Source organism: Megachile rotundata, chromosome 1, assembly GCF_050947335.1.
Source record: "Megachile rotundata isolate GNS110a chromosome 1, iyMegRotu1, whole genome shotgun sequence".
Taxonomy (NCBI): domain Eukaryota; kingdom Metazoa; phylum Arthropoda; class Insecta; order Hymenoptera; family Megachilidae; genus Megachile; species Megachile rotundata.
This window is the reverse complement of record NC_134983.1, coordinates 4,440,634-4,457,144: the sequence shown is the minus strand read 5'-3', so window position 1 is coordinate 4,457,144 and position 16,511 is coordinate 4,440,634. Positions and strand designations below refer to the sequence as shown.

The 16,511-nt window shown below is 29.6% G+C and overlaps 1 protein-coding gene across 7 annotated transcripts in view; it reads right to left on the bottom strand.

The window, feature by feature from the left end:
• The window catches only part of LOC100879277 (neural-cadherin), a 511,227-nt gene that overhangs the window by 349,928 nt on the left and 144,788 nt on the right, over positions 1-16,511 (bottom strand). For all 7 annotated transcript variants that reach the window (XM_076538467.1, XM_076538441.1, XM_076538445.1 and 4 more), the window contains one exon: positions 4,384-4,573. In XM_076538467.1, the coding sequence (XP_076394582.1) occupies positions 4,384-4,573 (190 nt within the window). The remainder of the gene's footprint in view (positions 1-4,383; positions 4,574-16,511) is intronic.

The following is a 16,511-nucleotide window of genomic DNA, read 5'->3' as shown; positions in this document are numbered from 1 at the left end:
TTTCGTCTTAAGAACCGATACAATTTTTCAACATAAAAAAGTGTCGATTTGCTTATATCCTCAAAAACTAATCGCCGACCTTTCGCAAAGCATCACGTACGAATATTCGGTATATTCAATACAAGAATCAAAGATTCGAAGCACGTGAACGATTTCTTGTTCGTTGATTTTATACGTTTTCTTATCTGGGTTTCGAGAGTCCCGAATCACGAAAAGGGTACAAAGTTTCGAATTCTCGATACTCGAAACTTTCTTACGCTTCGAGGGTTTCAAGGTTTCGACGATTCAAGAAACGTATCCACGGCAAAGGACCTTCCTATTCAGCGAAATAGGTTAACTTTGACCTAAAAAATGTTTGTTTAAATGCATTTGTAAAGAAATCAGAGTGGATAAATATGCTCTACACGTTCTTTCGCTGATTTCGCGGTTTCAAGTATCTGCAATTAGCCGCGGTTTAGAGAAATTAAACAGAAAATTCAATTCGCAGTGGGTCGTTGATAATTAGGTGCATTCTCATGTGGATTTAAATGAAAAATATGGCTACGTAAGAGAAAATGGTAGCAGTTGACTTTGATTGGTAAATTTTCAAAATAACGTACTTTCGAATTTCTAAATATCGTTCTCACGTTAGAAATATGAGAATTTTGCAAGTTTGAGAATGTAGACATTGTTAAGAAGCGTGGATAATTAATATAATTGTATTTACTTCTTAAATTTATATTTATTACTTAACAAAATGTTCTTTAACTATTTCACCACGTGCACACATGAGTCTTACTAACAAGTCTATTTGCGAATGCCCCCGCTCCGTATCGATCGGGCCAGTACTAGATCGATCTCACGTACACATACACACAAGGGTACGGCGCTGTATGCGCATTCGTCTAGTGCGCATTCTACCTTATATTTTTTAAATTTTGTCAATATTCTCAACAGACATTTAAGAATTTACAAGTTTGAGAATGTAGACATTTAAGAATTTGAGAATTTACAAGTATGATAATGTAGACATTTAAAAATTTGAGAATTTACTAGTATGATAATGTACACATTTAAGAATTTGAGAATTTACAAGTATGATAATGTAGACATTTAAGAATTTGAGAATTTACAAGTATGATAATGTAGACATTTAAGAATTTAAGAATGTAAACATTTCAGAATTTGAGAATTTACAAGTTTGGAAATTTGTCAATTTGAAACTTTAAGGGTTCGGTTCTTCAAAATCCTCCAGATTCAAAAATTGAAGAATATTGGAAATTAAAGATATGGAAATTTTTAGATACTGAAACTTAAATATTAGAAAAATTAGAAATGTAAAGATTTGGAAATTAAGTTTGGAATTTAAATTTTGGAAAACCCGAATATATGGAGCCGGATATGGAGATTCGAAAATGTGGAAATTTGAAAATTTAGAAATTTGAGAGCTTGGACAGTTTAGGAGTTTGAAAATTAAAAAATTTTGGTAATTCGGGATATGGGAATTTGGAAATTTGGAAATCTGAAAGTGTATGAATTAGAAAATATGAAAGAGTATTTAAAAATTTGAAAACATATTGTTAAAAAGAATTATAATATCTGATAACTGAAAAACTTGCACCTTTAGAATTTTAGGAATTGAAAATTAAAAAATTTGAGAATCTGAATGTTTGTCGATTTAAAAATTGTGGGAATAAATTTTGAATAAAAATATAAATGTACTATGCTGAACTGAAAACAAAACATTAAACTAGTTCCCTTTTTATGAAGTAACTATAACATAACTTTCTTACAGCTTCGAATATTTATACAATTTGTATTTCTACACTTTACTTAAAAATTTTCTATAATTTTTCAACATTCTATATTAGATTAAGTTAGGTACGTTAATTATATATTTATCGGACGGCCTTCCTATACATTATTGCAAATCATTTGATATCTAGTACTTTTTCAAGCAGATTTACCAATCCTAAATGTACACGTAAAATAAACAGGTACCTTTTGTGTAAAACATAAGCACGAAATAAAAATCAGAAATTGTAATGGAAAAATATCTCATTAAATGTTAAAATAATTATCAAAAGAAGCTTACTCGTTTACGAGTTTTATGCCGTAAAACAATGAAGAGCATATTTTCGTCGTTTCACGGTATAGGACTTATGTACTACGTGAAAAGTACATGCTACGAATATTCCGTACAGTAACTGAAATAAAAATAATACAGCGATTCGTAAGCGGATTTGCAAGTTGTTCTGTCCTCAGTTTTCTAAATAGATTAAAGGACAGCGGTTATTTACTGAGGAGATTGCATTCTGCAGAAGCTCGACAATTTCGAGAGAAATACCACCCGCTGTGAAATTTATTAACTGCATTCAATATCGCATCACTTTGTACACCAAAAATCGAAGAAATATTGTTGGTATAAAAGAGATTTTTCAAAAGGCAAAGCTATTCGGAAATTATTCGATATAGGAGGATAACAAAACAATATACAACAATAAAATGCACAAAATTGTTCGTAGAATATCAGGTACGTTGGAGAAAAGAATTAACTCGGTTTGCAAAAAGAAATTCATTATACAGGAAATATGTACATTCTCAAACTTTCGTTCTCATTTTATTTATTTATGTAGTTGTAACAGCTAATTATATATAAAATATTAAATTTCCTCATAATCTTTTATATTCTATACAAAGTCTTTTTGAAGTCCAAAGCCATCTGTTAATTGTGTAATCAACAGTGCAAACGGCAGATTAAGGATTAATTAATTATTTGTTTTTAACTACGAAAGTAAACAATTTTATAAAAAATTCTTAACGAATTAAAAGCAAATTAGATTTTTTGTAATGTTGAAATGAACTCAAATATATTACAAGACTGTTATAATGCTTGAAACGAACCTGAATTATAAAAGTAACTGATTTGTACGTCGAGGAGCGCAATCAAAATAAAAGCGAGCGAAGGGACGGTTGTCGAAATAATCCCTCATAATTGATAAGAAGTCCCGAACCCTGAAGTTCTTCCCCCACTCCGGTTAATACAATCGCGAATACCTGACGGCTTTAAGGACTGTTTACACTAGGCCAGTAAGGGGTCGTTCACACTATGTCAGTAAGCTGTGCTAATAGCACAGGACAGTAGGTAGTCGAATTTTTGCGTTTATTTGTCTGTACCAGGCTTTTTGTTCGAAAGAGATGATAAGGAGGAAAAGACAATTTTCTTTCCAAAATCATCATATTCCTACATCTCCAACTCTTTACATCCCCAAATCCCTAAATCTCCAAATTCTTACATTCCAAAATCTCTACATTCCCAAATCACTAAATCTCAAAATCCCTACATCTCCAACTCTTTATATCCCTAAATCCCTAAATCTCCAAATCCCTACATTCCAAAATCTCTACATTCCCAAATCCCTACAATCCCAAATCTCTACATCCCTAAATCACTAAATCTCAAAATCCCTACATCTTCAAATTCCTATAGATCCAAATTTCTACATCCTCAAATCTCTACATTACCAAATCACTAAATCCCCAAATCTCTACATCCTCAAATCCCTAAATTTCCAAATCCTTACGTTCCAAAATCCCTACATCCCCAAATCACTAAATCTCAAAATCCCTACATCTCCAAATTCCTAGATCTCCAAACCTCTACATCCCCAAATCTCTACATCTCCAAATTCCTATACAATATCCAAATTCCTAGACCTCCAAACCTCTACATCCCCAAATCTCTACATCTCCAAATTTCTATATCTCCAAATCCCTACATCCTCAAATCTCTACATATCGAAATTCCTAAATCTCCATATCTTTACATCTCCAAATCCCTATACTTCCTAATACCTACATTCTCAAATACCTAAATCCCCAAATACCTACATCTCCAAACCTCTAAACCCCCAAAGTTGCTAAATTCCCAAATTTCCAGGTTGTCAAATTAAATTAAATATCCTCGGTCTTAATAGTTTGTAATAATCCTCGTTTTCCTCTGAATCAATTCACGTGTTAATCCTTTTAGCTATCTATTGTAAACCAAATTTGCAATCTAGAATCTCTGAATCTAACGTACACCTAACAATTTAATTGTCCTTATTTGTTTTAACATTCCAGTAATAATTTAGTTACGTATGATTCACGCACATACTGTCAAAGTTGTAGATCGAGTCAATTATCACTATTGTCATCTAGCTGTATTTATCCGCCAAATACGTACATGTTATATGATACGTACATGTTAAAGACATATATTTCAAGATTAAGACAAGAAATACTTATTTCAAATTACCATATCAAATTGAATAGTATGAGTCACATTTCAGATACAAAGGGTTAATTAATACATATGAACATAACTTTACATAACTGTAAAAGATACAAAATGATGGCACGTACCTCGACTCGTATAGTCAGATTGTACTCCTTTATGCTCTCGTAATCCAAAGGATGGTTAACCTTGATATCGGCCCAGGTGACATCCTTCTCGGCTCGTTGCTGAAGGTAAAACGTGTGAAACTTGTTGGTTTGAGCCGTGGATCCAGGCATTAACCGGTAAAACACCGTCGGATTAGAGTCGATTCCCGAGCTGTCGACACACACACCAGAGGCACATGTTACAAACCCAGGCCTGTTTTCATCAGCTCCGCTTAGTGAAGTCGGCTTAACAAACGGAAACGGGAAACGGAAACAGAAACGAGAACGGAAATCTCCTAGGGTAGACATATGTAGATCGAAAAATACCAAGGCTAGTTTACCGGCTAGTGAACAGAGGCTAAACTGTACCGTTTCGTGACGAAATGGTCACCATGCGATTCGTCGTATCATCTGTCCGTTTCTTGTTCTTATTTTTTTCTTTGATCTTTCCTTTTCTTATTTTTTTGTTTTTCATTCGTATTTTTCTCGTTAGCCAACGAAAGGAACGCCGTTCGTCTAAGAGGACATCTACAAAGGTGGCAGAGCTGCGATGCGAATTACGAATGTTTAGCTAAAGTCGTTTCACCTAACGCGATACACTTCCGGTCTTCGCCTGCATTTTCCGTTTCTGACGCGTTTCAACGAGTAATTGTATTACCAAGGTGGTTAGTTTAGTATCTGATTGACACGGATGCGAAAGGCGTACTCAGTGTCGTTAATTGCGAAGCTAAACGATCCCTTCATCCGTATTACTACCCTTCGCTTGATTTACGAGCAGATTCGATAGAGGTGTCTCATCACGCTGTGCTGTATTGTTTTTTGTGTTTTCATGTGCGAATAATTGCGTTTGTATGAATGTGAGTTGGAATATGTTTTCAAAAATTCTGGGATGATTGGATTTCAATGGAGTGGAGATTACAATATAACAACAGGGAAAGTGGGATGAAATTTTTATCTCAATAATCGGTGATGCTTCTTTTGATACTTTCTATCATTTTAACTTTTTGCAGTTACAGTTCGTTTAGAATATCCGTAATTTGAAACTCGCTCGAAAAATCTTCGATTTTCTTTAATAATCTACTAACTGCATAACAATACAATTTATTGAAATATTATGAAGAGAAGAGAGAAATCTAAAATCAGAAATGTTGTCAATTTTTAAAATGGGAAATTTCTATCTGTGTTTCTGGTTCTCGATTAAAATTAGTTTATTATGTGAGATTTTCGCAAAACCGAAAAAGAAAATTTGTCATACATTTTTTAATGTTGTATAAATAATTCGATTAAATTTCCATAATTCCATAATTCTATAATTGTATAATTTGTAATAAATATTTTTACTTCTTTGGAAAATTTGAATAATTCTCCTTTGTATAAATTGTTAATATTACAATTTTTAGAATGTTAGAAATTTTGAATTTGTATAGTTTTCAATTGTAAAACAAGTTTTTTCTCATACTAAAAATATCCTTGAAAGGACTTCTTAATATCTTAAAAACTATGAATATAAAACATTACATTGTACGATACTACTGCAACTTTGATCCACATTGATTGCTTTTTCAATAGAATTTTTTTATAAAATAAAAATGTATATAGAAATTACACTTTTGAAATTTTAATGGAAGAATCGTGTAACAATTTTCTATAATTTCGATTTCGTTCGAACGTATTTTTAGATATTGCAGGAAAAAATTCAATCTTGTATGTGATATTTGAAACGCGTCGCATAACGGTTGAAAGCCCTTTGACCTCAAACTAGGAATTCCATAGTAACTCATACAAAATTTAAATTACCATGTCTAGTTTAGAATTCAATAAAAATTGAGTAACCCTGTTTCACGCATAAAAAATGTACATACATATATCCATATACGCGTATGAAATTTAAATCCCTGCTTCGATGTCAGTAAATTTTACAAAATCCTCTCCTCCATATAAAAGGCTTTTTCAAAAATATGCACTTCTATTTCACTTCAGATTTCTTTACTGTTTCGCTAGTAGTAAATTGAATTTCTGCTCTGCAATGCAATGATTTTATTGCATAATATTGAAATGTAAGATCAAGTGCAAGTAAAAAGTTTAGACAATGTCCAAAGTACAATATTTTGAATTTTTCGTCATAAATTGCATTAAACTGAATTGTTTTCTAAGTTTTTTATTGGGTAGTACTTTGTACCATGAAACGAATTCCTGTTCGAGCGAAGATTTTTCTCGTTGTAAAACAGTGATGGAAAAATTAACTGAGTCTTTTAATCATTCTTCAAGTTTACAATTTGCATGTTTACAACTTGAAGAATTGGAAGTTTAGACATTTAACAATTTGAAGACTTGGAATTTTAAAAGACTAAAAATTGGGAGAATTGAAAACTTAGAAATACATACAGAAATTCGGAAATGAAGATGAATTAAATATGGAGAAATATTAAATTTACGGGTATACAAATTCATAAACTTTTACAAAAGTTATAAACATAAAGATTTCAGTGTTTTTATATTTTCGAATTGTTAAATATTCCAATTAATGGATTTGGAAACATAATAACTTAAAAATACAAAAACTTAAAATTAAATAAACGAATGTATTTAAAAAATAAAAAATTTGCTAGTCTAGAAATATAGTATACATTTAAAAACCTAAGAATCGAGAAATGAAAATATTGGCTAATTTTGAAATATAGAAATTTGATAACCTGAAGGTGTAAAAATTTTACCTGTAAAGAAATATAGAAGTTTGAATCTTTAAATTTTCTAGTTAACTCGTATTCTAATTTTGAAAATTAATTTTCAATTTTTACATTACAAAATTATTTTATAATAATAATAATTACATATAATCTTATGTAATAATTTTATAATTATTATAATTACTAAATTGCATTATAAAATCATTATATAAGATTACATTATAAAATTAATTTGACAGTATAAAATTAATAAATTTTCAAACTGAAAATACTATCTATAATTTGTTCACCACTGTATTTGAGCAGCGATACACCACAATAGAATGCACAAAGTGTGGATGATTCTCTAATCAGTCAACAGCCACGATGCAATCACCGATCATTATCGTTCCATACATGTTTGTCATCCGTTAGACGATCATGTCTCGATAGGTACTCGAAGGTCGTAGAATTAATGGCACTGTTTGTCAATTTGAATGTGTGCATGAACATTCGATCGAGCAGAGGACATCGAAGAAGCAAGCTGAAGCTCGAAATCTACATCTCTGCTTTAGACATCGAAACGTACCACTTATACCCTCAATAATGCACATATCAAAATTACCCATTATTCGAATAATCTATATATACAACTTTAAACTAAAGCGAAAACACTTTAGAAGGTTTTGAACTTAAAAGTGTCGTATAAAATGAAATAAGTGCAGAAGTATAGATTTTTAATTCTAACACATTTTTGTTTGGATTAAGTGAATTAAGTGATGTTACTTCTAATACCATTAGATTACTTTCGAAACTTTCATTCAAAAATCTTTCAGTACATTTTTATGGAAATGAATTATAGATTATTTTTGAAGATTTTTATTTGAAATTTATATGTAACAGTTGGAAGAATAAATTATTTAAATATTTAGGTACCTTTGTGTGAGTTATCCAGTCATTCTAAAAGAGCTTGCATCATAAAAATTTTACAAAAATATTCATTATAGTATTTAATGATGTTTAATATCACTATGAATATCTAACAATATTAAATAATAGAAATTTTACAAAAATAAAAGAAGTAAAAATAATGTTTACACAACTACACTGTGAATACTCATAAACTAGTAAAAACCAAATCACTTGCGACCGATGTCAAATTTGAGGTTAAGGTAACCCACAGGAAGACGTAAAAGCGATCTTTTAATTTTACCAGAAATAAAATTTCTTTAAACTGAGAAACAGTTTACCTTTTCAATTTTCAAGTTTTAATAAGTTCAACTTTTCACGAAAGTTTCTTTCGTTAACGAATGTGTCTTTTCTTGACAAATTACAAATTGGATTGTCAAGTAGTTTATTTCATTTCTAATAACTGCAAACGATAACGATAAGCCGCCCTCGATGAATTTACGTTCGTGTCACAAAACGAGTGACTAATATATTGCATTTAGTATACAGCGAACTAGTCTGTGTCTCTGTGAAAATTATTTACGCGGCAACGAAATGGCCGACCATGAAATATATCGCGAGCAAACTGACACGAGCAATAAGTTTGAAACAATATATACGATGCCGCATAATACAATTTCCATTAAAAAATATGGTTGTAATTTTTTCCCTTAGATGTACAAACGATTGTTACAACAATTGCGTTCACGAACCAGAACAACAAAAATGTAATTTACGTGATTTGGTTGGATTTGATAAAACGTGGCGTTATAAATAAAATTTTATCTTGTGCGAATACGTCGTGATTCATAAAAATAGAACGAATGGCTTTGCAATGAACAACTAAAAATTGGAAATTGTTTAACGAAGTGTTTTGGAAATTTTATCAAATATCTTATCACTTTATCTTCAAGGTTTACATTTGAATTTCATAAAAGTTGATCCTTCGTTTCACGTTAAACATACGAGAAATTAAATGTCCAGGAAAATATATGATTTTATAAAATCGAAGCATACGAAAGTATTATTGTAGGAAGATCTCGTTGAATTAAAATTTAATTACTGTAAAACTCAGTTGCATGATTCTTTTTAATTAAACAGTAAAATCAGAGAATTGAAGTAACAATAATTTTTACGATTCTATGGAGAGTAATGTTTGGAAACAAATGACTGTTATTTAAAACAAAACAGTGGACAAAAAGAAATTGTTTAGTTCTAAAAAATATTTAAATAAACAGCATGGCATATAAGTATTAATTTTTAATTATTCTAATTATTAATGATTATTAATGTTAATAACAACAATTAATAATAATTGCTGATTATTAATAATAATTAATAATCGTTGTCGATGAGGAAAATTAATCATGATTACAATTAATTGTTATCAATAACGCAAGTTTAAATAATTTATTAGGGACTAATAATTTATCAGTTAAATTTTGATTAAATAAATTATTAGCAATGAATAGTTTAGATATTAATAACAACTGACAATGGTTAAACTAACAAATAAAATTTTGTATATCAACGTTGATTAGAAGGTTACTAAAACAAAATCGTTGCTAATGATTATCCATAATCAAAATAAAATTCTGATTATCTATCACAGTTGTTAATAATCACAATGTAGTTCCGGTCATTTATATTGGTAAATAGTAACTAAGATAAAATCTGTAATGTCATTTGTAATGGTTATTTGTGACCAAAATTAAATTCCATCATCAATAATGGTTACAATTAAAATAAAGAAAATTTTAATCATTCATAATCTATTTTTCCTTAGGTTTAATAACATTAAATGTTTCAGAGAAAAAAAATGCAATTTCCAACTAAATTTTATTCGTGGAAAAATTATGTGATATTGCAAATTTGCAATAGTTTGAAGAGTCTATAATATACAAAACCAAATTACAAATAGTAAAAGATGTTTTCGATAACTTTATTATGAAATCTGCTATTCATTTATGTCTGACGAAATTAAATATTAGGACATTATTTTATATTGCATATTTTATAATGCAATAACATTTTAGTGAAAGAAATTCTCTATATAAGGGGTTAAAATAAGAAACGTTAAAGTAGGAAACTATTAAGAATAGTTTTAAAAATGGATAATCTTGTTATGAAATTAGATACTCTGATTAAGCAGTATTTCTGTGCGATCACTTTAATTATTTACATTTCTTGTATGTATTTCTTGTAACATGCTATGCAATGTCGTAAATTGTTATTTACCAATTATGATTGTTCAGATCGGAAACAAAGGTGTATGTAGTATATCAAAATCTTCAAGAAATTACACACTCCGAAATTCAGTTTTAATGATCGAAGTCACGAAACCCTTTCTTATAATCCCTAATATCTACTTTCAAGCTAATCTCAAATTCGTGCTTCCGACTTAATAATTCTAGCCGAGCGTAAGGATTAAAGTTTCTACGTAGACTAACCAGATTTAAAAAATCCTTCAGGGCAATTTTTAATAACAACCAACCGTAAGATTAAAAGAAGATTAAATTTAAGCGACATAGTTCGATCGAACAAACGTAATCCTAAATCGATTACGTTGATTTAAGATCCGACTTGTTTACGTTGCTCCGAAAATTATTTATTAACTGAAGACAAATTAGTATTATTCGATAAATTGGAACATTATCGAAAATTCTTTTTAACGTCGAAAGTAATGCAAATACGGATTAAGAAGTATTAACGTGAAAGCAAAAAATTGTTGGAAAAGAACTGCTGCAGATTATTTTCAGACCAGTCAAGCAGGAGTGAATATATGAAATTATATAAACAGTTCATTTATGCAGTAAAATATCACTTTTGCTAAAATTTGAATTTAATTTCGTCACTATTTGTATGTTGTTCTTGCAGTATATTTACGTTAACTATTATCATATCATCTCTTTCATTTAAGGGTTATTTATTATTTGACAAGACTACGAGTAAATGGATTATACAAAATTTTCAAGTTACAAGCAGAATTTATTAAAATGTTTCCACGTTTTTCATTCTTTCTGTAAAAGTAAATCGCAACTGCTAATGTAAAAGTAAATTGCAACTGTATTAATGGACTCGAAGTATTTGATCATGAATGTTTAATGTTCTTTAGCAAAAATATTCAATTTTCTTTAACAAGCAGAAAATATTCAAAATTAAAATAATTATTAAACTCATTATACTAATCTCTTCAAATAAATTAAACTTGTCTGCTTGTATTAAATAATAGGTAAAAAATAAACATTACTCTTGTGTTATACTTGTGTATTTACTAAAATATCCAATTGGGTATTTAAAATAATATGTATCATTTATTGAATACGATACTAAAAATTGTCTATTTTTGTGTATCGTGAATTTAAAATAGCTTAACAGTATAATATATATCATGTAACATTCATTTAATCCCATACTAACATATAGTAAATAACTTTATCTCTATTTTAATTTTATATCAGCTACTGAAAATTATCTACAGAGATTATACGATTTGACTTCCATAATCTAATTCTAGAAATAAATATGAAAATGTAAAGTAACAAAAATGGCATAATAAAAAAGAATTTGCAAAATTTTACTGGATATGAAAATAACATCGTAACATCACATTTGGGATTTTCCATATGAAAAGATGTCAAGAAGTATGCAATAACTCTAGTATATAATTATAACATTAGAAATAAAAATCTACACAATTAATCAATCTCATAAATCATTTCCAACTGTACGTATATTTTTGTATAGTACGTATATTTTTCCTTCGATTAAACAAGTTTTCCACCATTTTATTTAAATTCAGGTTATTTTATCATCAGGTTAAAATACGTCTAACGGATGAAACATAAAGGAAAACATGGGAAGTGTGTAATGGAAGAATGTCGATGTATGTTAGTTAAGCGTGACCCTTCACCTGTCCACACGTTAGTGTGTGCAACAAAAAGCCGACAAAGACATGGAACTGACGCATCGGTTCGTGATTAATAACGGCTAAGAAACAGCGTGAACCTATCATATCCCTTTCCAAAAAATAAACTAGGAAAATAGTGCTTGAATTATTTCCGAACGTTGTGCGCGATGTGTTTGGCGATAGTGTATTTAGCGTGATAATTGTTAATTAACGTTTCCTCGCTAGATAAAAGGACACAGGAAATCTATGTCATCGTTTTCGCCTGTGATCCAGTATTCTCTACAACACTCGAGATTTCAGCGAAATTTCAATATTTTAGTTTCCATATTACCCTCACGCGAGCAAACACTAAATTATCCTTTTCCCTGGTTACCTGAGACTGATCGTTAATTAACACGTTGACCGCATTAGTAATCGCTGTTAATTGCCACCATGAATGTAATCGAATAATTAGATAAACAGATGTATAAGTTTAAAGGATTATTATTATCGCGATAACTGTGTGAAATATTGAAAACAACTGAATCATATGACCATAATAACACGATAGCATTGCAATGATATTCAAATTATAATAGAATAATAGTATTTTGTCATGTAACCTTTCAATTTATTTATCGGAACGATACTGTTTGTTTATCTAACTTTTTAACTCGTTTAACTATATAATAGTATTTTTTTTAATGTAACAGATTAACTCGTTGTCCAAATAATAATGTACATTTATGTAACTTTTAAACTCATTTATTTAAATAATAGTATTAATACTCTTTAACTCTGCCCAAATAATAGTATTTATTTGCCTAACTTATAAACTGTATTTAGTCGAATTAATATACATATAAAAAATAAGCAGTTAACACAATGACCACCAGAATATACATATAATTCAACCTAATAATTGATGTTTACACTAACATTGTGAAATGGATTTCAGTATACTTATTTGTTTCAAACATTGCACGAGCATGAAGAATTACAAGTATGATTTTGCAAAATTATAATATAAATTTTTTGGAAATTAGTATTCAAATTTAATCCTCATGTGTATTAAAGCGTGTAAATACTATCATGGAAGTAAATACGACCCTCAATATTACATATTTTAAGTATTATTGAATTTCAAGCGTTCAATATCTCTTCGATCAATTATACAAAGTTTCAGAGTCCAATGATCAAGCTTCATTCGTATATCTAATAAGAAGAAATAAGAAAAAATATTTATACACAGGATCACAAATGATTTACCCCCAAAAATTGCAATACATTCTTAACAAAAGTTCCGAATTTATGGTGAATAGAAATTTAAGCTTATGAAGAAATGGAACTGGAATTTGGGAGAATGAAAATTTGAGGATTTAAAAATGTAGAAATGTGGAAATTAGGATTTTGTAAGTTTAAGAATTCAGAAATTTAGAAACTTAGAATTGTTGGGTTATTAGCGACATGTTTAATATTTAATAATTATAAAATTTGAGAATTTGAGAACTTGAGGATTTGAAAATTTGTAAGTTGGAAAATTTGAAAATTAAGATTTGGAAATTTAAAACGGAGAATTACGCATTTATAAATCTATAAACTAGTAAATTTCACAATTTTATTTTGCTAGATTTGTTAATTCAAAAGGTTGAGAGTTTGGAAATTTTGAAATTTGAGAATTTGAGTTCTGAAATTTTTAACCGGAGGTTTTGCACCTTTGGAAACTTTGCAAATATAGAATTCCTAAGATTAGAATCAGGGCTTTAAAAATTTAGAAATTTGAAAAATTGATTACTCGATAACTTCAGAATTCAAAAATTTGAGTTTCTTTTGAACATATGGAAGTTTGAAAATTCAAATATTTGAATATTTACTAAATTACAAATTTCAAACGTTGAGAATGAAGTTTCATCGCTTAACTATAAAATACTTTATATAATATTTAATATTTAAGAAAAGAGATCTCCAGTTCCTGTATTGCGCGATCTAGAACCAATTATTATTAAATGAACTTCACATCAAGACAAGGATTAATATACATACTAATTGTTTCAATAGTCTAGAGTTGAGACATCACCTGTGTACCGTTAATCCATGAATACTTGGCTTATCATAATTAGTATCATGTATTACTATAATTAGTATAATTAGTACATAATTCATTAGCACTGTGTTATTAATCTGTAAGGCCTCTTGCATTTAATTCAATTAAACGTTAAATATTTTAGACCCAAGTTTCCTATTTCGTACATTTGCTTTGGTTTAAAAATCAATTTGCACAATGGAGTTCTGAAGTTGCATAACAATAAAATAGTTTACAAAAGGAAGTATGAAAAAATATTATTTTTCGCTTCATAATCAATAAAATTGGTTCTGCCCTTCTTTTTTCCTGTTGTAGAAACAGAGATCCGTTTCTCAATTTCGTCACCAAAGGTCCTGATTTCAATATATTTAAATTATTAATTTGTTGCATATCAAATAAATTCCAAAATGAAAAGCTGACACGATTTAATAATTTGATACCCAATAAATTTGCTACCTACATGTATCGCAAAACAATAATCATACATCAGTCTGAAATTGTAACTTTGATAAATATGACTACATACTTTAAATATAAATTAACTGATTCTTTGTTGATAGAAACAATGGCACAAACAGTTTGTAGTTTCGTTTCTTCCATTAATGTATTTTCCGCTTTCATTTACTCATGTTATGCAATGATAATGGAGCTTTCAATTTAATTTGCAATAAAGAAACTACAGCATTTGTTATAACGTGATTTATCGAAAAATCCATTACCATTTCGCGATATTATGTGATTGAAAAATGAATACGCGTTAATGCATTCGCTTGCAAGTCAGTGACCGATGACGATACGAATTTAATTCGATCAAATAACTGAGAAATAAAAACAGTTGAGTAACTTTGATTTGAATACCATTAGCACGGTTGACGCGACATTTACAAGGCCCTATATCAAAATAGTACACGACCAAAAGAAGGCTTTTGTTTTCATTTTTAAAAGTATAGGTTTTTTAAAAATAGAGTTCCACAAAGTGCAAACCTTCGATTGCGTTGGAATGATAACTAAAACTCACGCATGATTAGAGAAGGAAGTCCCTAAAAGGTTTTTTGGCGGCAAACTCTCGTTTGTGTTGCAGTCCCTTTTAAAGTTTGTTACAGTTCGTGCGACATATATCCGACAAAATTGATTTTAGAGAATAAAGCTTGAAACAAAAAATAAAGCTCATAAAAAACTGTACAAAATAGTGAATTTTCAAGAAAATTCGAATTTAACCTGTCAGAAAATATAGCCAGATACAGACAATTTTTTATTGACATTCTTTACTCAATTGATCAAAAAAAATTACCATCTCTCTTGTATCACTAGTTCGGAACATCTCAAATAATATAATGCAGAAGATTTAAAATCGTTGTCATACATCATCATAGGTTGCATATGTTTATGTATTTATGACGTTTCAAGCTTCGAATCAATATTCAACGTATTTATCGCAAATGCTATTCTTGTTTTGTGCAATCAAATTGTGTCATATTTTCTGTTTCGCAATCCGTTATTCAGTTTTATATAAAAAAATTAATTTAAGCTAAATAACTATATGAGACTATTCCTATCATGGTGATCAACTTGTCAAACTTTTCACTGCACTTCACATTGTTAGCAACTACATGCCCGATAATATCACACGATATCGCGTGCTTCATTTTTCATTGGCACTTAAGAAAGTGTACTTCATGAAAAACTTCAATTCAATCTTTTTTTTCAATAACAAAATTTCGAAGTTTTACACTAAGTTTTTCTTCACTTTCAAAAGTTTTAAATAAGTAGATATGCGAGTCCAAAAAAATTAATGGGTGAATGACGTACGGATTTTATTATTTATTAAAATGACATAGCTATAAACGAAGACGTCAACAAAAAAGGTGGCAACTAACGAATTGATAAAAAATGTTAATTATTATATAATGTTTCATTAGGTCTCGATTTTACCTATGACGTTCAACGTGTTAATCAAACGCAATCGACAGAACCCAATATGTGATATTTATGTTCTTAAAATGAATTAATCAATCGTGTCGATCGATATCGTGTTATTCAACTAACCAACTCCAACAGATGCTCTAATTAAAGAAACACTGATGGTCTAATTCTTACTGAGCTTGCCGCTGCTTGCCACAAAAATGTCTGACCGGCAAAAAAATCACTACGAGAACACACTACGCTCTCGAAAGGAAACAGAAAGAGAAAGAAAGACTGGTCCAACGAAAACGACGAGATTACAGAACGTAGATCGGAAAAAAGGGGAGTTTCGGAGGCGAGGGTGGGTCTAGTGAAAAAAAATGTCACTTTAGAACATTACGGTAACCTACCGCAAATAAGCAATTGACGAAACATGCCCAAAAATTAATACGGCATTCACGTAATGTACAATACGTATGTATATATAGTAATGTATGTATATATTTAGATATGTACCTATACATATCGACGATCTAAAACTGAATGCAAGTCTCGCAACAAATTGCAAAAAACGAAAATAGATTCGTAGGAAACGTTGAAAAAATGATGCTGAGCAACACGG